This window comes from Poeciliopsis prolifica, unplaced genomic scaffold, assembly GCF_027474105.1.
Source record: "Poeciliopsis prolifica strain line A6 unplaced genomic scaffold, Auburn_PproV2 SCAFFOLD006, whole genome shotgun sequence".
NCBI classification, from domain to species: domain Eukaryota; kingdom Metazoa; phylum Chordata; class Actinopteri; order Cyprinodontiformes; family Poeciliidae; genus Poeciliopsis; species Poeciliopsis prolifica.
In genome coordinates this window covers 2,768,234-2,791,996 of record NW_026562381.1, presented here as the reverse complement: position 1 = coordinate 2,791,996, position 23,763 = coordinate 2,768,234, and the positions used below count along the sequence as shown (strand labels likewise).

The window sequence follows — 23,763 nt, the reverse complement described above, 5'->3', positions numbered from 1 at the left end:
ATTCAACACTTTTATTAAAATTATAAAAATACTTTTGTAATGCAACTCAAGTCTATGATGGATAAAGTTTTTTCCCTATTTTTCTAAAGAGGTAAAAACTAATCTGAAACTGGAAAAAAACAATAAGTAAAAGTACAATAAGTAAAAAAAATACATCTGAAAACTAAAGAAAAACATCCAAATTTAAGGTTCAGTTGCTAAAAATTAAAACTAATATAGATTTCTTCTTAGTATTAGTATTTCAAAGTTGTACATTTGCCATGAATTTTATTTATCTGTTTTTTAAAAATAAAGAACTCCAAGTCAAGCAGAAGATAATCATGATCACATCTTTATTTCAGCAATAAATTACACAGGACACATCTTAGAAAAATAATATTGCATCAATTAAATTTTTGTATGTATTCACATTAAATTACCCAATTTTATCCTGCTACCAAAAATTTTAAATGATCTCTGATTCTCACAAGCTAATTAGTTCTCAGCAAATAAAATCTAATTAAAATAAATAATTTATTCAAAAATTAAAATCAAGCACAGTTCACTGTAGTTGTCTTTAGTGGAAACATACAGATAAAAAACGAATGAGCAGCAGTTTCTGTAAAACACATAAGAACGGTGATAGATGTAACAATATATAAACATGTTTATCTGTCTTGTTTTGAAATCCTTGAAAGTTCAGATTTTATACCTCTAGTATTGCTAAGCTAACCTAAAACATTTCCAGGTTCTATGAAATAAATTAAACCTAGTTCATTTTAGTGTACACTTCTCATATGTGACAATACTTTAAGGTGAAATGTTCATAACAGTAAGAAAAAATCCTGAGTAACAGAAATGTACTTTTTGTGATTTCTCCCTGCTCGTTATAAAAAATTACTTGTACCCAAATTTGTGATTGATTGGTGAATCTTGTCTCCCTGATTCAGAAGCTCACTACTGCCACCTAGCGGTGCGAGTGTTTTGGAGATTACGTGGAGTCAGTGACTTGGTGGAGGAGATGTTTAAGTCAGAGTGCATTAAGTCAGATTTGACAAGATTGCCTTTTTGTTACGAGCGTCCATTGTTACAGAGCGGCTCCAGTCTGAATGCAGGAATAAAAGAAAAATAATTATTCACACTGAAAACTCATGATTGTTGTGGGAATCAAATGCAGAATAGAGGAAAATACCTGAGGTTTCATTGACCCTGAAACGTCCACAGCAAAAATAACTTTTCCACTGTTTCCTCACATTTTCCTTCATCAAACAGTGAAACAAAAAAACAAAAAATCCTGGACAAAAAAAAACAACAAAATAGCTTATTATTACACATAGTGATAAAAAATAACTGTGCAGTAAAATCCAACAGCCTTATATTCACCTTGAAAAGAGTTGCAGATTGCAAACAGGTACGTCAAAACCACTCGTAGTGGTCCGAATGAAAAGAAGCCCAACGACCAGGTGAGGCCCAGCAGGACGGTGAGGCCGGCGACTGCTCTGAAGTCCTGCAGCGCACTGCGGCTCTTGGCTAGCGGTTTGTTGGCCCTCATTTTTTTGATCTGGATCAGAACCACGATGAACATGCCCATGTTGCCCAAGAAGATGAGGAGAATAAATCCCACCACTGTGACGTAGTAGACAATGTTATTCTGAATCCAACAGCTGTGGGAGTGGAGATGGAGAGAGAAAAAATTAAAGAAAGAGCCACACCATATAATGTTTGTGTTAGCTCCTTGCTGCAGGTCTTACAATTGGTCAGTGGACTTGAGCGCCACTCCTGCTTGTTCAGGTACAGAACTTCCATAAGCGTCTTTATCAATAGCGAGCACAAGGCTGACGATCACCAAAGGAATCCCTGTGGAAGCACAAAAGATTCACATTATGACGCTCTTGCAAGAAGAGCCTTAAAATAACATAAAAAGAAGAAATAAGAATATGTTAAAGGGAGATTATGCATTTTCCAGGCATGTTACCTCCAGTTTTCTAACACAAATTACAAGAATTGTCATTTCTAAATTCAACACCTTGAAATTGGCCTCTATCTGGTGCGTTCAAGATGCACATCAGCCACGTCAAAATCGCTCTCAGCGGTCATTAAAAGGAGGTTCCTTAGCATGCGTGCCCCTCAAACTCTTTTGTCTCCTGCATATTTCATCTTCATAAATGCAACATTTATTTAACATGATTCAGCGTTTTTGCTGGAAGGATTTGGATAGCTCAAATATCCAAAGAGGGGTGCTCTGGATTCAGGTTTTAAGCCCCCCTGGATCACTGCCACTGGAGTTATAAAGATTTCTCAAACATGCATGAAAGAATCAATCATGTTTCTGATCGATTATTTAGATTTACATTATAATACAATGTAAATCTAAAAAAATTCACTTTTACTTAATATTCCCCCCTTTAAAATTAGTTTTTAGTTCTTTCACACAAACCTGCACAGACTTGAATTGCAGGATTTCTTACTATAATTTAAATTTCTGATTGATTTGGGTACTTTAAGAAATAGAACTGATTTATAAAATCTGAAACACTAGTCCAAGAATAAACCCAAACAAAAGAGCAAATCTCTCACTCAAAGTCCACTCTGCAAAATGTTATTGAAAATTCAAAGTTTTTTCTCACCCCATCCAACAGCGCAGAATTTCAGTAAATAGGCTGGAACATAGGTGTTGAAAACCTTCACCAGTGCAAAGTACATGTGAAAGGCCTCCAGGCCCATCCAGGTGCAGGAAGCCAAGAGGAAATAGTGGAGAAAAGCAGCTGTTGTGATGCACAATGCGTAGTTGGAGAAGGATGAGAGCCACGAGTCGATGAGAAAGAGCATGGTCAAACCCAGCAGTGCAGTGGACAAGTTGATGAGTATTTTAGAGGGATAGTCCTGACGCAACTTCCTGCAGGAGAAAAAAATACTTCTTCTATGAAATTCAGATATGGGTGAATTTGTTAGCCAATCTGAATAATATGCAAAATGTTTTCTTTTGTTTTTATGGTAATAAAATCACACTGAAACATAAAAAAAACAACCTATAATTTAAGCAGTTTAGTGAGGAAAACCATGATGAAATAAAGTTTTAAACAAGCCTATCAATAGCATCATTGTTAACAAGATCAAGCTTTTATTATTTATACCACTTTAATCTGATGGGAGTATCTGAGCAGAAAAGTAAACCGTGCCTTTCTGTTTCTAAGGGGAATAAAAAGGACGTGACACAAAACTAATTTCTTTTAGATACAAGCAAGCAGGAAAGGTAAAGATCTGAAAAGCCATGTCATTAAAAGTTTTATGGGAACCATTTCTCTAGAACAAACATTAAAAGCAGTACAAGTTAAGCATTATTTATGAGGACTGATATGTCAAGTCTGCAAAGCTGTGGTAGAATTTTAAAAGTGAAATATTATGCTTTGGAAAATACAAACATATTCTTCACATTTTTTGCACAGTCTTTCTTAGAAAATGCAATTTTAGTCTGATAGTTTCTATCTAATTGTAGCTCCTTTCAGATCGAGTCTTTTTAAAGCATCTTGTCACTTTAAATCCTAATAAACTGCTGCTAGCTTCACGCAAAAGTAACAGTAGCTGTCACAAAATGTGTTGGTAGTTACTCACTCAAAAATAAGGTAGGTGAGCAATGTGATTCCTAGAAAGATGGAGGAAACACCACATCCCAGGTAAGAGATCACTGAGAGAATCCGGTCATCTTCGGGGTCCAGTGGGCCTCGGCTTACATCCTGAAAATTTGATTTCACTCACCATTAAATCACACTTTAACGTAATCATTTGTATCTCTAAGTGCAGTGAAAGGGACTGTTGCCAAGCACTTTGATTTAATTTACAAATATTAAACATTCTTAAAGTTTGTTCTTTATTTCTTTAGACTTTTCCGTGATATTACACAATGAAGCTGTGAGTTTGAACATTGATCTGACTCCTGTGTTATTAAGGCAAATGTTGATTTAATGCTTAAGGATAATTTCCTCATCTCAATAAATGTGTTTGAGCAGAATTCATTGTGATGTTTAACAAAATTCATCATCAGATCAGAAATTTTGTCCAAGCAATTTGAAACAAGAATTTAAATAATTCCAAAGTGAAATAAGTAGTAATTTTAACTTGATATTGTGAGTAAAATAAAAGAGAAATGTGTGCTCTTTCACTAGATAAGGTCATTTTTTTTCTGGCATATTGTGAGATAATGATTTGGTTTAAACTGCAGCATTAAAGATTCAAGATTGATGTTTAGACAGCTTGTCTCTCGTTAAGTCAACTTCATGAACTTTAATTTCTGAGTTAAAACAAAAAACACTTTCCTTATTGACTTTAATCACATTTTCAAGGCAGCAGGTGGACTTTCATTTTCAAGATAAACCACCTTCAAATGTTTTACAGTGTTGGGCCTTCACATTGCTTTGTCTTAGTCTATGCAAACTTTCAAACATAAAAAGTAAACTAGAGCTGAATATCATCTGTATTCTCTGTTGTTTTCATAGTTTGGGTGCAGGAATTTTTTCTTGTTGGGTTTATTTATAATAAATGCTCAGTTTTGTCTCACCAGCAGGACACCAAAATGTGTGAGGTGATCACACAGACAGCTGGTCTGATGATGGGAAATGTTCCGGGTTTCACAGCCGCTGCTGCTCCAACCACCAAGATCACCTGAAAGTACACACACACACACACACACACACACACCACACACACACACACACACGCACGCACGCACACACACCAGCATGAACACACACAAACACACCCTCTTTATCAAACCTTCTTATCAACTCAGTAAAAAACCCATATGAATCCCAGTTGTTCCCTAACAAGGCTCAATTACAGTAAATCCAACCGTAAACACACGGAGGATAATAAGCAAAGATCAACTCACCGTACTTTTGGAAAGCCCAGAACACACACTTTGACTGTAAACAGAGGAAAATGTTGGTCATGTCAGAGAAAACACAGAGGAAATCTTTGCTCTCGCTGACAAACAAAAAGTAATGTTTATACCCGTCTGGTTTCTTCATGCTTGAAGGTCACCACCACTCGTTCCTTCAGGTTTATAACTTGGCTGTTATTGACGCTGGCAGAAACTACAAACGAGTTCAACGTCCAATTTCCATCAGTTTCATTGATTAAGTAGGGGTCCTGTTAATAAAAACACAACACTTGTTACCATCGTAATCAGTAGAAAATATCCTTCACCGATATATTTTTACGTAAATTTGATATAGTAAGATAAAAATTGTACTTAAATCTACATTTTTTTACATAATTTCTCTGTTTTCTTCATAACAATACTAATCGAGCTTGTTTGTGTGAAATAAGAAGAGATTTCTGTCTCTGAACAAAGATAGCAAAAGTCGTGTCACTTGTTTATTAGATCTGAAAGCCAGAGATGTAAAACGAAAAGGTTTTACAGAAAGTCAACACACTTCACTAAAAAAGCACTTTAAGAAAAAAAAGCCCAGGAAAGAACTTAAATGTCTCTGACATGTTTTGACTTCAATGTGATTTTAGTACATTTGGACATGAGATCAGCAAATGTAGTATTTACTAGCGGAAAATGAGAAATGGTCAAACTAAGAAAAACTTGCAGCGCTTTCAGACCTCAAATAAGGCAAAGGAAACAAATTTATTTAGAAACAACAATATTAATGTTTTAACTCAGCTCAGAAATCAATATTAGGTGGAATAACCACAAGGATTTCAATAGGGTTCAGTGCAGTGAGCTCTCATAACTTCTTTTTAATGAGAGAATCAAAATAGGTAATAAATCACCTGAAACAAGTCGGGCGCTCCATAAAAATGAAACTGCACTCGTGTTGTGTTTCTGACTCCAGGTGGGAAGAAGCTGTTGATCTCAGCGGGCAAGGAAATAGCCGCGTTTGTTTCTGCAAGTGGTTTGCTGACGAAGCTCTGGTTAACAAATATCTACAAAATAAAAATAAAAACATTTTAGCTGAAATGTTCTGATCTCCACATAGAAAACCTGTTTGAGTGTAAAATGATGCACTACTGAGTCAGGAAAGAGCAGGTAACTATTGTTGTTATGCTCTTCAGTTTTTCCAGCGCTGTAGATCATTGAAGTGTATTGAGTGACAGTCTTATTACAATCATACCAGCTTACCTCGGGGTTCATTGTAGATGACAGAGACACACCGAAGGTGAGGCCACTGAACTCCTCTGGATCGACATTAATCATGGAAAGGGCAAGCGCAGGAGATTTGATATTTGTAGATTCCCCTTGAAATTCCATACTGTTCCCCATCTGGTCTGTAAGATGAAGGACACTTTCCCAAAGAATGAAAAAGGGAAAAAATGAAAAAGTCACAGAAAAGTGATGAATACAATTGAGCTTTACTCTTTCTCCTTACATGTCGGCGACTGGTGTGACGTCAGTTTCAGAAAGCAGGATGTTGGCCACGATGTTGACAATGTCAGCACCAACTTTAGGTTCGATGATGCTTACGTCAACCACTTCACTCAGCTTCTCCATCACCAATCCCAGCTCAGAGGAAGACAGCTGGGAGTTATTACTGAGCTGAACATCTACGAGGTCCCGAATTATGTCCACAACCGCTGCTGCATTATCTAAAAATCGTTCATACCTGTGTTATTTATGGCCATGTTGTTTCACCTATAGGAATAAATTAAAGTGTGTGCGGCTGATTCTCTTACCAGGTGTGACTGTAATGTTGCTGAGGTCTGATATTGTTGCAAACTTGTCACAGTTTGTCATATTAGGCTCTTCCCAGCAGGTCGTATCAGTTTCAATGTTGAGTTTACTAAATAAAATGGAAGAAAATTTGCTATTTGTTTTGCATTTTTACATATTTTGACTGAAGGTTGTAAAGAACAGCAGCATTAATAATAATAAAACTGTCCTCTGCTGATTATGAGCTCAACAGGCATCTACCCAACGTTTATTGACAGACCGTAAAAATCATCAGTACACAGTAATATCGTTAGATAGTGCATGACACTGAAGCCTTTAATTACAGTAATGATTCATGATCTTTAAAATGATTTCCTGTTCAGGATGATAGAGATGGAGCTGTAATGGCTGAGGGAATAGTTTACATCATGCTGCTCTTTAATTTAATTGCTGGAGGGCCTCAGTTTAAATATAGCAAAATGCAAAATATTTTCAGCTTTTGTACACAAGTGCAAAATAAACATTTGTAATGACTGAAACTCTGATCACAGCTTAGTCAGTAATATATTGTATAAAATTATAAAACACAGGCTTTCCACTGTAGGAAAGAAAGCTTTTTGCAGAGCATGTTAACATCTCATCATGTTTCATTTGCATCAAAATGCTGGTATAAAACAGATCAGACAATGATTTTCCCCTGCAAACCAAGACTGGCCACTTCTTACCAAAGTCTGTAGGCTCGATTGGATACTGGTGTCCTGCATCCCATCTCTGCAGTGACTTGAGGAAATGTTTCTGGCCAAATGTATTGGCCATACAATGATGAGGTATCTTCTTCTAAACAGCTTTTTGGCTCTAAAAGAGAAGAAATAAAAGGATTAGACTGCATGAATTAGATTCTTTTAACATAAAAATAATTAAATTTGATAAAATTACAGTATGAAATGACATTGTTTTATGTTTCTGACATAAAACATTCAATTTGCTGCAATAATGTCATAAAAATGAACTTGAAATGGTATGACACTATTGCAAAATACTGTTTTATATTTCAGAAACACAGCTTACCTATGTGTTTGATTAATATATTTGTTGTCTGAATTGCAAAAGATCCTGACGTCAAGGCAGAACGAATTAATATCTCAACTTCACCCACATTGTTCTTGTGATACTCTTGAACATGGAAGGTGCAGTTGTATCTATAGACAATAAAGGATTAGCATGAAGGCCACAAACACAAAACTAAACAATAAATCTAAAGGATAAGAATGTGCTAAAAACAGCAGATTGACTTTTATTCACGTACTGATTCTGTTTGCTGATGGGAGTCTGGAAAACAAGAAAGCAGAAATTTTACTTCATTTAGATAAAACAGATTGATACAAATTTCCATCTGTAGATGTGATTTGTCTTGTTTCTTTACTTGAATGCATACTCACCACTAAGCCAGTGTACTTTCCCATGCTCCTGTAAAATATGAATCGGTTAAAGACAGAGCCAAGTTTAAAATATTAAAATCTAGAAGACTAATTGTGCCCAAAGACTGCAGGAAAACCCACCTGCCATAACCTTCTTTTATGATAAGATTCACCACACTCATACTGTTATTGGCCTCAAGCTTTTCTTGCAGCTTTAAGGAAAAGGGATAATGTAAATGTTTTTGCGAATATAACTTTTCTCAGTGATTATATTAATGTTCTTACCCATTCCTCGATGACATCTGTAGGCTTCGACAGGTTTGTTTTTATGAGTAAAGTCAAATTAACTCGAAAAAACTGATCTGGCATGACTGCAAAAGGAGAAAAATGGAATAGGTTACATTATACACTCTATGCTTACATTTTAAATATTTTTAAATACATTGCAGTTTTAAGTTGACTACATTTCTTCAGTGAGAAAAAACATGGGGAAAATTGCTGTTTATTCTATATGTATTATACCATATCGGTCAGGAGAAGTGGGATGGAAATGCAGGAAATTTGACAATGAGAAGCTTTTCTACCATGTAATAGTAATTCTACCAAATCATTACCTACCTAGTACTCAGAACATGGAAACTTTAGATTTGGAAAAAATAAGAAAAAATCTTCTGCTTTCAGCAAATTCACATTCATTGATCCCAAAAGGGAAATTAAATGTTGTTTTAATTCATTAAATGAATGAACTCCTGTAGCAGTTTGTACTGCAGCTAATTTGAAGAAGCCTCTGACTAAAGACAAATGAAAGACTAAAGATCCCAAACACATTGAAATGTTTGTCAGCCACTAAGAAATTAATCTGAGATCTATTTTGTTCAACTGTAAATCATATTTCATGGAGAACTAACCAACTGTTACAGTCCGATCCACAGGTTCTCCTGTCGTTGAAAACTTAGGCCTTAGCAGTGTGGTCTCTGTAAACAAAATTAAATGCAATTATTAAAAGTTAACAGATGCTTCTATTAAAGTTTAGAAGAAAAAAAATCACAACCTCACCTGAGGTGGTTGATGGAGGCATAATAGTTGGTGGTGGTTCTGTCACATGAGGGGAAATCACTAAAAGACAGATCATGATTCATCAAATATCAGCCACTGAAAAAGAAAAGTGATCCACATCCTCTTGTAGCACATTATGTAAGAATATTTTAAAAATTTGAAAACATATTGATTGGATTTTTAATGTCTGGGAATTCACCCAGAAAACAACCAACAAAGGAAGATGAAAATGTATTGAGCCTTTATGACAACATCACTTAATCATTCAGTGATGGACATTGGAAGTGAACAGAGCGAATGAAATTGTTTTCCAAAGTTGTTTTAGGCAGTTTATTCGTGGCTTCTACTTGTTCGAGTCAAACTAATTTGTCTGTGAAGGTAACACACCTGGATTGGGCCCCCAGACGGTGGCATTAGCAAAAGTTAGGAATAGCTAGTTCACACCTCCTCCTCCCTTCTGATGTGTTGCTCTAATTACCGACTTTCAATTCACACCACATGATTTATATAAACAGCGTTTCTGTTTAAACTGGAGTGGCCTTGAAAACCTACAAAAGACGAGATGCTAACCAGGTTTTTCCATACAGGTTACAACATGACAGCGTGGCTTTGTCTTCACGTTGAAGATTAGATGCATCATGCAATATTTAATATATTTTTAATCACACTTACTCAGAACTATATGAACTTTAATCTTCTGACCTTGTAAAAAGAGTTCAATCATTACACCGAGCGAACTCAGTGTATTGAGTTCCTCATTAAAAGTTATGCATTAAACTGACAAGTTTGGTTTCCATCCTTTTCTGTTGGTGCAGCCGATCGTGCAGCACCCCATGACTGTCTTTAAAGTGAAATCACCTAAATAAAAGCGATTTTAGGCTACCAGATGAATGTTTTTAGACTGGCTTTAATGGTGGGAAAATTTCTGAAGAGCGTGACGTCATGCGAAAAAGGTCAATATCCAGAGTTGACATTTCAGCCACATTAAAACATTACATCATGCTGATAAAACACCAGAAAAAAAAAGTGAAGCAGTTACTGAATGTGCTTAAATCAACATTCCCTTTAATATTAATAATTCTCCATGCGATTGCTGGGTGTGATTAATGATCTGCAGCGTATTGGAAGACCTGGGCTCACCGGCAGGAAGTACGGCGATGCTGTCCTGGACAGCTTCCGTGGTGACGAAGTCGAAAGAGAAGTTCGTACTCAGGAAGGCAGAAATGTCCGTCTGAACTGTTTTTACGTCTGCAGCAGGATCCACGCTCACATAGACCTCACAGCCGAAACTAGAGGGCAAACATGAGAACATGTCAACAGATTATTAATGTATATATAGTTATACCAAGCAGCACATTGTTTTTATATTTTCTGACAATCTCACCATTTCCTACAGACTCGGTTAGACTTTTTTGCCAAATCCTACAAAGCAGAAACAGTTGGAAATCTTTACTTAAAAGTGACATGTGTTTGCAATTTGTTTAAGAAAAAGAAGATTATTTAGTTATTTATGTTTTCATGAACATGTAGTATTTATAGGCGTACCTCGTCTGGCTGCACTTGGCATGTTGGGCTGTCGGGAAACACAGTTGGGTCAAATTTAAGTCTGTCACCTTTTATTTGTTTGTTCCTTAGTACATTTTGTACTCATAATTTTAAAGAGGATTTACTATTAAACATCTTTTTGGATTATGTACTCAGCTAAATCTAGACCATAGATTTATATGCTTACAACAAAATGAAACCATCATTAAATTTCCTGCAATTGTTGAGTAAACCAAACCATAAAAAAACTATAAAACCCCATTCTGTGTACTTTTACTACAGTAGTTGTTCCATGACTGTAGTTTGAGAAGAGAAAGTGTGTTACCTTTCAGATGAAATGTAAATGTCGTGGACAGAAATGTTGTTGGGGAAAACATTCATAAGCTGAAAGACAAAAAATGATTCTCAACAAATATTACTGTTTTAGTCACATTATTACAAATCTGTTGTGCTTTTCAAATATATTTGGCTTAAATTAATACATTACAGATTTCTTAAATCTTTCAAGTGTTAAAATAGTTTTATTACTAGACAAAAAGAACCAGAGTAAGAACAAGATAATGGTTTTGAAGTTTATTAATTAAGGTGAAAGCTATCCAAAACCTATGTGAAAAATAATCAATCTCTTACTAAATCATTACTTTTTATGAACTACAATTTTTGAAAGCCTTTGTTCCGCTTGACTTAATCACTCTCAAACTTGCAGAATCCAAAAATCATCTCATTAATACCCATCTAATGACCTGGAGCATTAAAGGGTTTTAAAAAGTAATCATGCCTTTACTTAAGGAAACAAATTTTCTAATTTATCAACATGAAAATGTTTACAAAAATAAGTTTTGGGGACTCCAGTGAACAACAGTGAGAGTCATTATTAACAAATCGTTGGTGTATCTTCCCAGGAGTGACACATCTGCCAAAATTACTCAAAGAGCGCATAAATAACTAATCCAGGAGATTACACAAGAAACTAGATTCTAGATAAAACATTATCTAAAGAACTAAATCGACTTTCACAGTAATTCATGTAATAATAATTATCTGAATAATTTAAGGCCATCATAATCTGCTGACAGATTATTCAAATTTCACCTCCTATTAGTTGGTCAATCATTTGCGACTGTGCATTTTCCCATTGAGGGACAATTTGTTTGTTTTTATTCTATTCCATTCTATTAGTTACACCATAAACTCCATCAATTTTACACTCTTCTTCCATGCACTTTAAAAACAGAGCATAAGATTTGACAATAGGTTGAAAATGTGTTCTTTACATTTAGATTCCCGTATCGACATGCATGATAAGACAGTGTGACAGCAGATGTTTGTACCCAGTTTCTTGTGATTCCTTCCAGAGCCAGTGAACAGTTTTCAGGACTGTTGCGGTCGGTTGCGGTCACCCACATTTTGATTTTGTAATTAGACCAGCCTTAAAAATAGAAAAAAAGGAACCGTGTTAGATCCATTAATGGGGTCATGAACCTCAAAATGAGAAAAGTCAGAATGTTTCTTCTTTGACTCCAAAGTCAGCAAAATAGGGATTTCAAACAGTAGATTTGCAGGATTGTTAAAGTAATCATGCTTCTTGCACCTTTCTGCACTTTGTCACATTACATCTACAAACTTCAAAGTGTATTTTCTGGCCGACTGCGAGTTACTTTTTTATATTTTAATTAAAAACCATTTTGAAACCATAACTTTTTCTCCATTTCACCATTATAATAGATGTTTTGTTTGTTTTTCACTTACAAGAGCAGTACTGTGTTTTTCCAAGCACATAGCATCATTTTATGGCACAATCAAGTAACGATCTTAACTTGAATTGTTAGAAAAATGCAATATATATATCAAATTTGACTTTACTTTGTAATTTAACACTTTGAATTTGGGCATCTGTCACTTTAAAAACTCCTGCTCTTTCTGAAACTCCACCTTAAGGAAGTTTTCACAACATGGCTCCTCTGTTAACCCTTTAGCAACGTTTTACCAGCGTTTCACTGCAAAGTAGCTTCTGTAATGACCTCAGCAGATGTGCCACCAGGTGTTTGCTAATTGCTACTGGCTAGTCTAAAGGAACTGAATGGTTGCCATGGAGCTTAAAGGATTTCTCAAACATGTATCCAAGAATTAAGACAACATTCCATGATTTTTGATGGGGGAATAACACTTTAACATGAAGAAAAGCTCAAAAATGTTGCCCCCTTGCAGTCCCAGTAAATTACAGTGAAAAAATGAGAAACAGTGTTTCAGACAGACTTAGATCAACATTTATATCAGTGAAAATAAAATCCTATATTTACCACAGGTCAGACTGTTGTCGGGGACAGGAGGACAGTCATTCTTCCACTGCCGCAGATCCCAGCTCACTACATCTCCGTCTGCACAGCCCAGGCTGCTCACCTCCTCAGCGCTCCACTCCTTCCCCCACATCCTGAACAAACCTATCTCACCAAGCAAGTTGTTCCCGCTCTCTGGCCTCAGTTCACCGTTAGGGAGAACATTGTGAGAAACCCCCAGAGTGAGAGTGCCGTTTTGTGCCAGCTGTTGCTGAGCATCATCTGAATAAAAACCTAGATTTTTTACTGTGTGTCCATTTAAGTACACCTTCAGCCTCTGGTTTTTACCAGACCATGTGAGACAGATGGAATACCATTTCTTTAATGAGAGGTCCTCACGTACTTGGTATTGTTTTCCTAAATGCCAAATTTTTAAATGTGAATTATTGCCTTCAATTCCCAACTCTTTCCGTTGTTTAGATCTATAAAGAAAGCCTGTCCATGTTGCTGAACTTGTGCGTTTTAAACGAATGCAGATGCTCAGATCCGTCAGAGCTGGAACGCTCACTTCCGGGTGGAGCTGCCACAAACATGGAGGCCCGTCAAACTCCAACTTCTTTCCCCACAGACTGGTGCTGGCAGAGTTGGCTGATGAAAAAACGCACAGAAAAGACTAGTGAAGACTTAAAGAAAAACAGTTTTGACCTCAGAATACATCTGACGACGTAGAACATTAACAAAATAGTTATATAAGAACTTACACATCTGTAAATACAGAAAACATTAATAAAATGAGTGATTTTTCTAAATGCATGCAGGCAAACAACACATTAAAACAAATGACAACAAATAAACCTGTACATTTAGTGCAGTAAAGTAGCATACATATTTAATGGCACAATGAATATTATATTCTTTTTTTTTTTTTTAAAAGCAGTAAAAACTCATAAGATTTAAAAATATTCTGAAAGCAGTCATTTTTAAAAATATTTCTTACTATCAAGGCATCACACAAGACATAGATGATACAGGATAAAAGCAGTGACTCCTCAAAACCTCTGCAATGTACCAAGTGAGCACTCCTGTCACTCCGACAATCATTTCACCATAAATCAACAATCATTAAATGTGCCACACAAGTCTTTCTTCACCAATTCAATCTGCCACTTTTAAGAAACACATTATTTGGCATAAAATCATTATCATCAAATTCATATTTGTTAAATTAAAGACGTTATTTGATCTAACAACATCACACGAACGTCTTTCTCCTTGGGCTTAATTTAGTTTTCAGTATGGTTTATTATTCTGTGTTGATTCACGATCTTGGAAATAATATCTTATTTCCAAGATCTAAATTTCACTCTCTCAATTGTCTTTCCTGTTATCCTACAGGATCTTTTCTGTTTCTTTTCATAACTTTGAATTTGATCGTTATTCTTGCTCATGGTGTTACTCGAGGATCTTTTTCTTTTCTCAATTCATAAATTTTTTTTTTCCCATTTTCTTCATTTTGTGTAGCCTTAATTTTTTATATTAGCTTGATTTGTTGTTTTAAGTGTTTTTATTGTTATATTTCTGTTTGAAGCACCTTTAGTCAAATTAAATGTACTTGATAAATAAAATGTACTTGAACTGATCAAGATACCTTCAAGTTGTCATTTCCAAAACAAAGCCTGGTCTGCAGAGTAATAAATACATTTGAGGACACATTAAAAAATACTTTTTCTAAGCACTCAATTCACTTGTTTTAATTCATAAAAACATATACATGACATCATACTTCAAAGGTGCTACTTTGGGCAATTTATTTAATCTTACCTGAATTTAGAGGACACAGTGACATCAATATAGACAAACAGATGATCAGAAAAATTAAGCTTCTCATTGACGTCATGACAGCAATAATTGAAACAAAATTTTGGGACTTCTTCAGCACTCAGGTGTTCATCTGCATTAAAAGAGCAGGAAAACCTGTCATGTTTTATCCATTTGCCTTCTCATCAAGAAAGAATAGCATGCAAAGAATTTAGGATAACTAAATTGAGTGAAATAAAATGAGACTTACCATTACGTTCTCACTTTCTAAGGAAGCGTTTTGCCAGAAAATGAGCTCTCACTTCACTTATCAAGTGAGAATCTGTGTGAATCATGACAGCTGGCAACTGTTCCTTTATTACTCTATGAGCACATCTCCACACCCACTCCCTTTAGTTTCTGGAGTTACTCATTAATCACAAGCAATAAAATTAACCAACAAACATGCTATTGTTTGACAAAAAACTTCATTAAACAAACAAAAGAAATTAATAGTTTTGATGTTGCATAAAAGTTGTGAATAAAAGTCAAAGCTGAAAATTTGCAGTTGGTGCGACGACAATATATCTCTGCATCTCGTTGCACAACAAACCTGTAAGTGTTTCAACTGCTTCTGCAAATACATGACTTAAAGCAACAGAAAACATGGTTTGTCATTTCATTTGTGTCATTAGTCATAGTGACGCCCACATCATGCGGATGTTACTATGTGCTCCTGTGCGTGTGTTTGTGTGTAGGTTTTATCAAGTCATGAGTTCAGCTTAATACTCTCGTGCTTTGAGTTTTATCTTCAAGCGATAACTGTCCAAACAAACCTAATTGGCTTTTCAGTGACATGTCCAATGGCTTTCAGCTGTAAAGAACTGAAGGCAGGCCAAGATCATCACAACAATGAAGCAATTTAACAATCAGTGTGTATTAACAGAATTGTTACACTCATGTTTTCTAACCAGAAAGGTATATTTTTAAGCAAAAGGTAACTTTGAGTAATTTTTCCTCCTCCTTCTCCATTTTTCTTGCTCGATACTCCCATCAAGTGGCCAAACCTTGCATTGCAACCTTTTGTATTGAAAGAGTTTATGAACTTTTCTGTCATCCACACCAGGAGCCCAGGCTTTACCAAGGTGTTGCTTGCAACAGAATCAAAGATTTGACCCCAGAAATGGGGTCACACTCTGACACAAACAAAGCCTCTTTGTTGAGCTAAGAGCCGCTAACAAGGAACTCATTCATCTATTTTTATCCCCTTCCCTTTTCGTCTCAGTGGTCAGGAGTAAAGTGAGAGAGGGTTTGTGACGTGAAGTGCCCCATCTGGGGGACTTGTATTCAGTGGTCTAAGATTACCCTGCTTGGGAACCCCTCCTGCGTCACAGGTGAGGTAGAGCGGTGGGATTTCCCAAAGATCTTTCCCACTGTTTGAATTCCTCCTCTAAGAAACTCAGAGATCAGGACAAACACAGAAGGTGGGAAGATATTGAACAGACATCCAAAAATTCGTAAGTGTTTGACATTTTTAATCCATTCGACTTTCTATCTCAGAATGTGTTGTTTTTGTTTTAGTTTAACGTGAAACCATTTTTAAGGTTGTGTTTCCTCAAGTTGGAACATACACAATAAAGAAGGGGCATGTTTACATTTCTGATTGGAGCTTCTTTCATATTGATGGTATGTCTGTCATTTTATTACTTTCCTTTTTCACTGTCACTTAAATATGATGGCACAGTGCATAATTTTCCTAAATACTGTGTTAGTATTTTGTGGATTTTCTGCAGAACATCTTGAACAGGGAAACACCTAAAAAAGGAAACACAACTGAATCTTTGGATCAAAGTTGAGAAACACTGAAATAGCGAACACATTAAGCGTAACTTAATAAAATGAACATTTCATTACCCAGCAGAACTTCTATAAACTGAGGGGGATCAAGGAGTTGGATTAAGGTCTTTTAAAGGAGACCATAACACGTTAAAGCAGTACACTGACCCTAGAAAACGTATGTTAATGTAACAGACTTGAAAATGTATAATCTCCATCCAATTTTGAAAAGACGAGTGGCCAAAACATCCTAGTTTTTGTTGTGCAAACTGGTTAGGGGTGCATGTGTTCCAAGGAGGGAACTGGGTAACTGAATAGCATGCAACACTTTTTGAAAAATACATTTAAAAATAAATCTTAACCATTCTTTATTATCCTTCTACATGGGAAAGATGAATTTCTTTGTGTTTGTGGCTATAGTTGAAAACATGCAAGAAACTTCAGGAAGCAAATCTTTTGCAAAGCTCTATAAATGTATTTAATGATGTTGAAATGATAGAAAGGATTGATTTGGCTTATAGTCTTACCTACTTGTTTCTAAACTCCTATAATTAATACCCCTCCTTTGTGTGCATAGGTGCAATCTGAGCCTAGATGTGATCAGACGGAGTTCTTACACCATAATGGCTCCTGTGTTGCATGCCCTGTTTGTAAACCTGGACAACAGCTGTCAGGGGTAATGCAAAGCTATTTCACAGAAACATTTCCTCCTATAAAACCTGATGACACTAAATCTACACCATATATCACTTTCAGGATTGTGGCTTTGGCTATGGAGGGGATGGAGTGTGTATTCCTTGTGAAGCGGGGACCTTCAGCACAGATGCAGGTGTGGATCCCTGCAGGAGATGCACCCAGTGCAATCTGCTGAACCGCCTGGCGTTGACTGCCTGTTCACCCACCAGCGACACTGTGTGTGGGCACTGTCTCCCAGGGTTAGTCCCATTCACAGCGCCAGAGAAAACACCAGTCACATTTTGTCCCTAGTTTCAGCTGATATACACTGTATGTGTTATGGTGTGCAGACATTATGAGCTGAAGAGCCTGACAGGGGAGGTGGAGCTGCTGTGTATTCCTTGTGACAGTCGTGACACATTCCACAAAGAGTGTTTGCACTTTACGTCCCGAGGCTCAAAAACACGTAAGACCCAAAGATAAACCAGTGACACAACACAAAACTTTGTGCAGACGTTTCTGCATCTATTGGTGATTTCTTGAAACTGTTATTTTGTTTGACAGAGAGTGCCATCATGTCACCAGTCAGAAAGTCAGAAGAATCAACAGTAAATGGTAATTGAATATTTATATATATCCAGAGATTATTTAGCATCCCAGAACAGGGATTAGAACTTGGAACCCATAAAAACTAACTTGGCAACTACTTTTTAAACCTCTATTCTTCAAAACCGGAAAATGAATGAGACCAGTGAATACTTTCTTATTCTTATCTGAATTAGAGTATCTAGTTTATTTACTTTGGATGAATGTTATTAGCTTTTTCTTCTGTTGCTCTTTCCTTCAGTTTGTTATTTTGTTTGCATTTCCTTTTAATTCCTGTATTGCCCTGTTGCTGAAAATGTGCTATATTAATAAAATTACCTTTACCTTCATAGAGATCCAGAGAGAAATTTACATGAAAGCCAAAATGGCCATAGCTTTCATCAAAATGTAATAAACATACAACAAATATAAATGAATTAAATGTCTGAAAACAAGATTTTGGTGCACAAGCTGGAATTTTTGTGAACTTTCTTTAATCCTGTTGGGATTTCAACAGGCTATCTTATGAAGTGAGATGCAATTAAATTATTTGAAGGTACCCAACCAACATTTACATAAATAGAAAAATTAACCTTCAGAGATTGTTTTCTGCTCCCATGTTAACAGCATCTATATATGTTTGATGCAGGACAACTCGGGGTAAAATGTTGACTTGTTGTACGATTTGAACCTATGTGAGACCCAGAAAATACGCTGCCGATATGAGTTGTAAATGGACCCGACCAGAAGTCTATCGTGACTCCAAGCCCAGTAAATACTCACTCTGCCTGACAAAAAGCCACATGAGGCCTGCAATCACATGTTGACTGAATAGTCCTCCATTTTCGTTAATTCATTGTTTTTAAAATTCAATAATGCTGTTAATTGTATAACCTTATTGTTCAGTACAAAAAGAACAGTTCAAATCTATCCACAAATCTCCAAAATACCAGGATATTCGTATCCTGGATGAATTCATGTAAATTTCCACCTGAACTCTTAACATATTTTAAATTTTTTTGCATGTTTTCTTGTTCTTCTTTCAGGAATAAAAGAGGAAAATCTTTCTGTGGTCTTTATCAGCGCTGCAATAGCGTCCTTGTTTTTTCTCATTTCTCTGTTACTTTGGATTCTCCTCCTGACTGCAAAAAGATTCAGTAAGTTAGATTATCAGCATTTTATCCATATCTACTGTTTTATTGGATAAAAGTGAGATTCTAAACATGTTTCTTTGTTCAGAGCAAATTCCTGAGTGCCGTCGAAAGCCTGAAGGTTTACTGTCTGCAGCAGACCTTCAGGACGAATGTCCCTCCGGTCACGCAGAGAGAGCAACACAACAAGACCGTCCTTCAGAGCCCGTTTCACCCGAAGACACACCAAGGTATGTTTTCTGTGAAATCTGGAACAAAGAACACCTTTTATGTATTTAATCTATGTCCTATTTTTTAAAATGTTAAACTACCCAGAGGTCCAAACTCACTGAACCATGAGAGTGAGATGCACCCCACTTCTATCGTGATTAATGTCACCACCAACATCAAGCCCTGCAGTCAGAAGCAAGATAACATCATGCAGGAAGCACAGAAAGGCTTCACCACAGAGGAGGTACTTTGTTTTCTTTTCCTCATTTTCTGAGAATCTTGCAGCAGCAACACTGAGACCTTTGCTGAGCGCTCTGTGTCTTAAGATTTGAGCATTTCTTCAAACCTTAGTTTTAAAGTTGATTTTAAAGAAATTTTCTTCATGTATTGAAGTACATAGTGGAGCTGCAAATAACGATTATTTTAGTAATCAGTTATTCTGCCAACCAATCAATTAATTGGATAAAAAAAACTTGCCACTTTTTGAAGATTTTTCATTTAACGACTTGAGCTAATTTTATACAATCTTAAAAATGCATTAAAAATGCAAATGAACAAATAAGTTATTTAATTTTTTTATATAAGAAATGCCTAAAATGCAACAACAAAGCAGTCCTTTAGTGAATGCTTCTTTGTTTGTTGCAAAATATGCTACAAATGATCAAGTTTTGGGTAGAACATATTTACAAAGGGTGTTTTTTAAACCCCATTATTTTTTATTTTATGTATACCTATATTTCTATTGTTGCCTAAATGTAAAGTCTGTATATTTTTTGTACACTTTTGGTTTAATTACTGCTCTGACTGTAATGATCTGTCGGCAAAAGAGCATATGTTGAGTCTGTATCAATTATTGATTAGAAAATTCGATGACAATTATCTCAAAAATTGTGAACTAAACATATTTTTATAAAAGTTGTATCCTGTGGCATAAAGGGTAGTTTATAGTACCTTGTTTTTTAATTAAATCTAGTGGAAATTTTTCATATTGTCCCCTTCCTAAAATAATTGCCAAAAGTGATTAATTTATTCTAAATCATTGTATATGTATTTAATTACTGTTAGCATCAGTGATCAAATATATTCATTAGTTAATAAACGAATGAGTAATCATGCTTCATCTACTATATCAACATTAGGTGGAGCAAAAACTGCAGACAATATGGGAGATTGCTCAAGGTACGTGCTTTACCTTACACTATAAAAAGATCTAAATATTCTCCAGTTGGGTCTTTAAATTCTGAGCTCTTATTTTGCAAGTTCTGAATCCGTTCAGGTCAGAGTATCGAGATGCTGAGCTACGACACCATCCAGGATTTGTCCCTGCTGCTCGACTCTCCCAACCACATCTACGTTTTGAGGAAGCTGGGGCTGTCTTTGGGTGTGCCACCTCACCTCACTCCTCATTTCCACAGCTTCCAGGACCTTTTTCAGTACCTCCGGACCTCCACCTACACGCAGCTTCCCCAACTGGCCCAGGCCGCTGCGCTCCTGCCTAATTTTGAAGTTGTTTCAAGAATACACAAAGCCCTGGTGAACAAGTGATTACTTACACCCTGAGGATGTGTTCCCATGACTTGAACTGTTGTGTGTTACTCATAACCTGCTTTACATGATGACACAGTCACCAGATCAGGCTGAATTTACTTACTGCAAGATGAAAAAAACATTGTTTCTTCTATGGAAAATAGATTTGGAGTGAAATGTGACACCACTGTTCATAACAGAGCTGACTTCACTAATTTATTTTGTGTAACCTGTGCTAAGCAGAAAATAATGCAGGAGTTATGACAATAAACTAATAATTTTAGATAAAATAAATCAGTTTTCAAAATCAATTTATGCCATAGCCGAGTTAGTCCAGCTGCAGTTCTAGGCGATGTTGCTTCCTGTGTACAATGTGAAATGGGTGAGCAGCCCTCTGGCAAAAGCATGTGAGACAAAGCCTGACAGAGGATACAGTGTTCATGGTAAAAGACAGGAACTTGAGCTCTGAGAACATTTTTCTTATCCACTTACTGGGAGATGTTTGTGAATTGATCATCTCTGGGTCTAAGAGATTCTCCAACACATCAAAACTGGTAAGGCTTTAAGCCATCACATTCTTTTTTAAATTATATCAAACGTACTTTATAGGCAATTCAAGTGAAAATGTCCTACATTTTATTCTTTCTGTGTAAAATTTGTAAAAATATATATATGTATTATAAATTATACAATAACCACAATAAGAATTTGTCTTTGCAATAGTATTTTGTGACAATAAAAGAGACAATTAGTTTGATTTATTACAATAAATCAAACTCGGCCCATGTTTTTTGAAGCCTGTAACAAGTACCTATGTGAACGCTAGAGGGCGCTTCTTTAATTAGACGTAGCCACCGTTGTTTCTCGTCTTACCTTCTTTGTGCGTGATCGTTTATTATACAGATGTAGTACAACAGGCTTCTTAAACGCGCACAGTTAATGAAAAAACGGTGAAAAGAGCACGTTTCAAATAACAATAATTATTGGAATAATAATAATCAGATCAGATTGGTTTATTTATTATATGCAGATTAACACAAAGTCAACAATGGAATGAAATGCTTAAGAGAAGAACCGCAGACTCGCTATAAAATCAAAAAGTACATAACAAAACTGATAATAATACAAATACTATAATATTATAAAATAGAAAAATATAATAGTACCAAAAAACATAATATACAATATAGAAATATTTTTATTTCACTTTAATTTTTAATCTTTGTTTATTTATTTAAATAAAAATTGCATATTATTTAGCATATTATATCCGTTTTGAAATAAACTTCGATTTGTGGTCAATGACTGCAGTCCATGAAATAAATTCACATGGAAGCACATTAGGAAAAGTTCGGCCCATGTTTCGTTTAATGGTTTTCCCGTAAATTGGTCAGAGTGAGGCCTCCCCTTCACCGTCTTTGATGTCCACGTCCCCGCGGTGTCCGAGTCCAACCGGCTGCGATGTGTCGCGCGCCCCTGGTGTAGAAAAAAAAAACAGAGAAGGAAAACTTCATAGAAATGGCGGAGAGTGCTACGACGCTCAAAGGCTTGAGAGCCCAGATGGGTAAGCGAAAATAAAACATTAGCTTGTTGTTGTTAGACCTGTTTGCGCCGTTCGTCGTGGTAATGAGTTTGCGATGTTTCCGGACAGCCGCGGCCGTTTACCGGGCTGTTTGAGCGGCAAGCTTCCCCGGCTAGTAAACGTTAGCTCTCAGTTCGGTCACCTGCTTACAATGGACGCAGACAAATCTGCAACTTCTCTACCTAGAGCTAAACGTTGGTTTGACAAAAACACCCTTCTGATTGAAGTTATTAACTTTATAAAAGCTAGGCTAACTAATGCCACTTCGTAAAAGTTCCTGTAATTAATGTTAGCCACGGATACAACTTAATGTTTGTAGTTTGAAGCAGCCGGATGACATATAACGACTGGATTGGAGTTTTAGTTTATTTTTTACTTTGTTTTATAAATGATTTAGTTGTTGCGCTATTTATTTTGGATAACAATGTGCCATGGATTTACTGACATAAGAATTTCAGACGAAGCTAGCTAACTACTTGTAAATACCAAACTAGGTTTATCTATTTTTTTTCCTTTAACAATCCTGTCAGTAGGAAATAATTGATAATTTCAGCTCATTTTTAAAGTTTTGACAAGCTGAGTGGTTCAGTGCCATGTCCTATTGCTACAAACCAGTAGGCACATGGTAAATCAGCAGAATTGCAGCTTCCTGCTTGAAAGTATTTATGCTGCATGATTCCCCCTCCTTCATGCTCCTATATGTTGCTGGCCAGTTGTGTCTGTTTTGTTGGCATATGGCATAACCCCCTCCACTCTTAAGGGTGGATAACATCAACAATGGCTGACCTGAATATCAGTAGAAAAGCTGGAGAGTCAGTCTCTCATTGGAGAGTTTAAATGTAGAGCTGGGTTCTTTTCCGCTCTGCATTAAAAATCAGTTCAAATCTGTTTTAATGAGGTCTGACCTTCTGATTCTGGGTTGTTTTCTGCCCAATAACTAGCAGGCTATTTGATTGATTGTTGTTTATCTGACTTTTCCTGACAGAAACTGATATCGGTTCTGTCTTTGAGATGGTTATTTATTTATTTAAAATGTGCGCTTGTAATTTGGGAATAATTTGGTTGACACTTTATTTAAAGCCAAGAAATGCATCAATGTGTGGTTGGTGGAACAGCAAAATTGTGGTTGTTCCTAAAGATTCTAGTTTTGATGAACAGGAGCTTTAGAGCTGACTAACAGTCCATTTTCTTTTTCTTTTTGCTCTTTTCCCCCTTAAAGAATATAACACCTAGGGTATTAAATGTTCTGCATTTAGAAAAATAAAAGTTTCTAAATGCAATGTTTAGCTGCTCTGTTACTTTTATTAAACTTGACAAAAGTGCATCCAAGTACTTGGTGCATTCGGGAACCAAAAATGTCTGGATGTTATAAATGCAACAAAAGGTTAATATTTTTCAGTGTTGGGCCTCAGATCACTAATCGGAGCCAAACAAGAAGAAAATAGTCGATTATTGTCTCTGATCAATTGGT

General features: G+C 36.0%; 3 protein-coding genes across 11 annotated transcripts in view; 2 read left to right on the top strand and 1 right to left on the bottom strand.

The window, feature by feature from the left end:
• Positions 1 to 336: 336 nt before the first annotated feature.
• On the bottom strand, positions 337 to 15,049 carry LOC129360571 (adhesion G-protein coupled receptor G6-like). Its single transcript, XM_055030891.1, has 29 exons — positions 14,998 to 15,049; positions 14,751 to 14,880; positions 12,954 to 13,577; positions 11,985 to 12,082; positions 10,979 to 11,037; positions 10,654 to 10,681; positions 10,493 to 10,530; positions 10,249 to 10,397; positions 9,109 to 9,168; positions 8,961 to 9,026; positions 8,338 to 8,423; positions 8,194 to 8,264; positions 8,074 to 8,101; positions 7,941 to 7,963; positions 7,703 to 7,833; positions 7,360 to 7,489; positions 6,658 to 6,764; positions 6,354 to 6,570; positions 6,107 to 6,269; positions 5,758 to 5,910; positions 4,987 to 5,124; positions 4,865 to 4,898; positions 4,535 to 4,638; positions 3,592 to 3,713; positions 2,607 to 2,875; positions 1,731 to 1,836; positions 1,363 to 1,643; positions 1,172 to 1,273; positions 337 to 1,084 (listed from the first exon to the last, which is right to left on the bottom strand). Exons 2-29 carry the CDS (start codon positions 14,824 to 14,826, stop codon positions 1,020 to 1,022), a joined length of 3,528 nt encoding a protein of 1,175 aa, XP_054886866.1. The 5' UTR covers positions 14,827 to 14,880; positions 14,998 to 15,049; the 3' UTR covers positions 337 to 1,019.
• A 1,286-nt stretch (positions 15,050 to 16,335) lies between these two features.
• On the top strand, positions 16,336 to 20,908 carry LOC129360590 (tumor necrosis factor receptor superfamily member EDAR-like). Its single transcript, XM_055030914.1, has 10 exons — positions 16,336 to 16,412; positions 17,140 to 17,238; positions 17,319 to 17,497; positions 17,588 to 17,703; positions 17,802 to 17,852; positions 18,869 to 18,979; positions 19,062 to 19,203; positions 19,289 to 19,427; positions 20,323 to 20,362; positions 20,460 to 20,908. The coding sequence occupies exons 1-10, from the start codon at positions 16,374 to 16,376 to the stop codon at positions 20,726 to 20,728; spliced, it is 1,185 nt and encodes a 394-aa protein (XP_054886889.1). The 5' UTR covers positions 16,336 to 16,373; the 3' UTR covers positions 20,729 to 20,908.
• A 1,238-nt stretch (positions 20,909 to 22,146) lies between these two features.
• LOC129360321 (ensconsin-like) overlaps positions 22,147 to 23,763 on the top strand; it is a 29,733-nt gene continuing 28,116 nt past the window's right edge. For 6 of the 9 annotated variants that reach the window (XM_055030476.1, XM_055030480.1, XM_055030477.1 and 3 more), the window contains exon 1: positions 22,148 to 22,274. In XM_055030476.1, the coding sequence (XP_054886451.1) occupies positions 22,229 to 22,274 (46 nt within the window). In that variant the 5' untranslated portion in view covers positions 22,148 to 22,228. Of the gene's footprint in view, positions 22,275 to 23,763 lie in introns of all 9 variants that reach the window. The other 3 variants (XM_055030482.1, XM_055030481.1, XM_055030473.1) reach the window with 2 other exon arrangements.

Bases quoted from the DNA above. Each gene is read 5' to 3' on its own strand.
- LOC129360571 (XM_055030891.1), bottom strand. From the start codon at position 14,826: ATGACGTCAATGAGAAGCTTAATTTTTCTGATCATCTGTTTGTCTATA. The intron at 10,682-10,978 runs GTAACACACTTT...GTTTCCCGACAG, and splicing joins ATTTACATTTCATCTGAAAG to CCCAACATGCCAAGTGCAGC. The intron at 7,490-7,702 runs GTAAGCTGTGTT...CTTCTCTTTTAG, and splicing joins TATATTAATCAAACACATAG to AGCCAAAAAGCTGTTTAGAA.
- LOC129360590 (XM_055030914.1), top strand. From the start codon at position 16,374: ATGTTTACATTTCTGATTGGAGCTTCTTTCATATTGATG. The intron at 19,428-20,322 runs GTACTTTGTTTT...TATCAACATTAG, and splicing joins AAGGCTTCACCACAGAGGAG to GTGGAGCAAAAACTGCAGAC. The intron at 20,363-20,459 runs GTACGTGCTTTA...GAATCCGTTCAG, and splicing joins AATATGGGAGATTGCTCAAG to GTCAGAGTATCGAGATGCTG.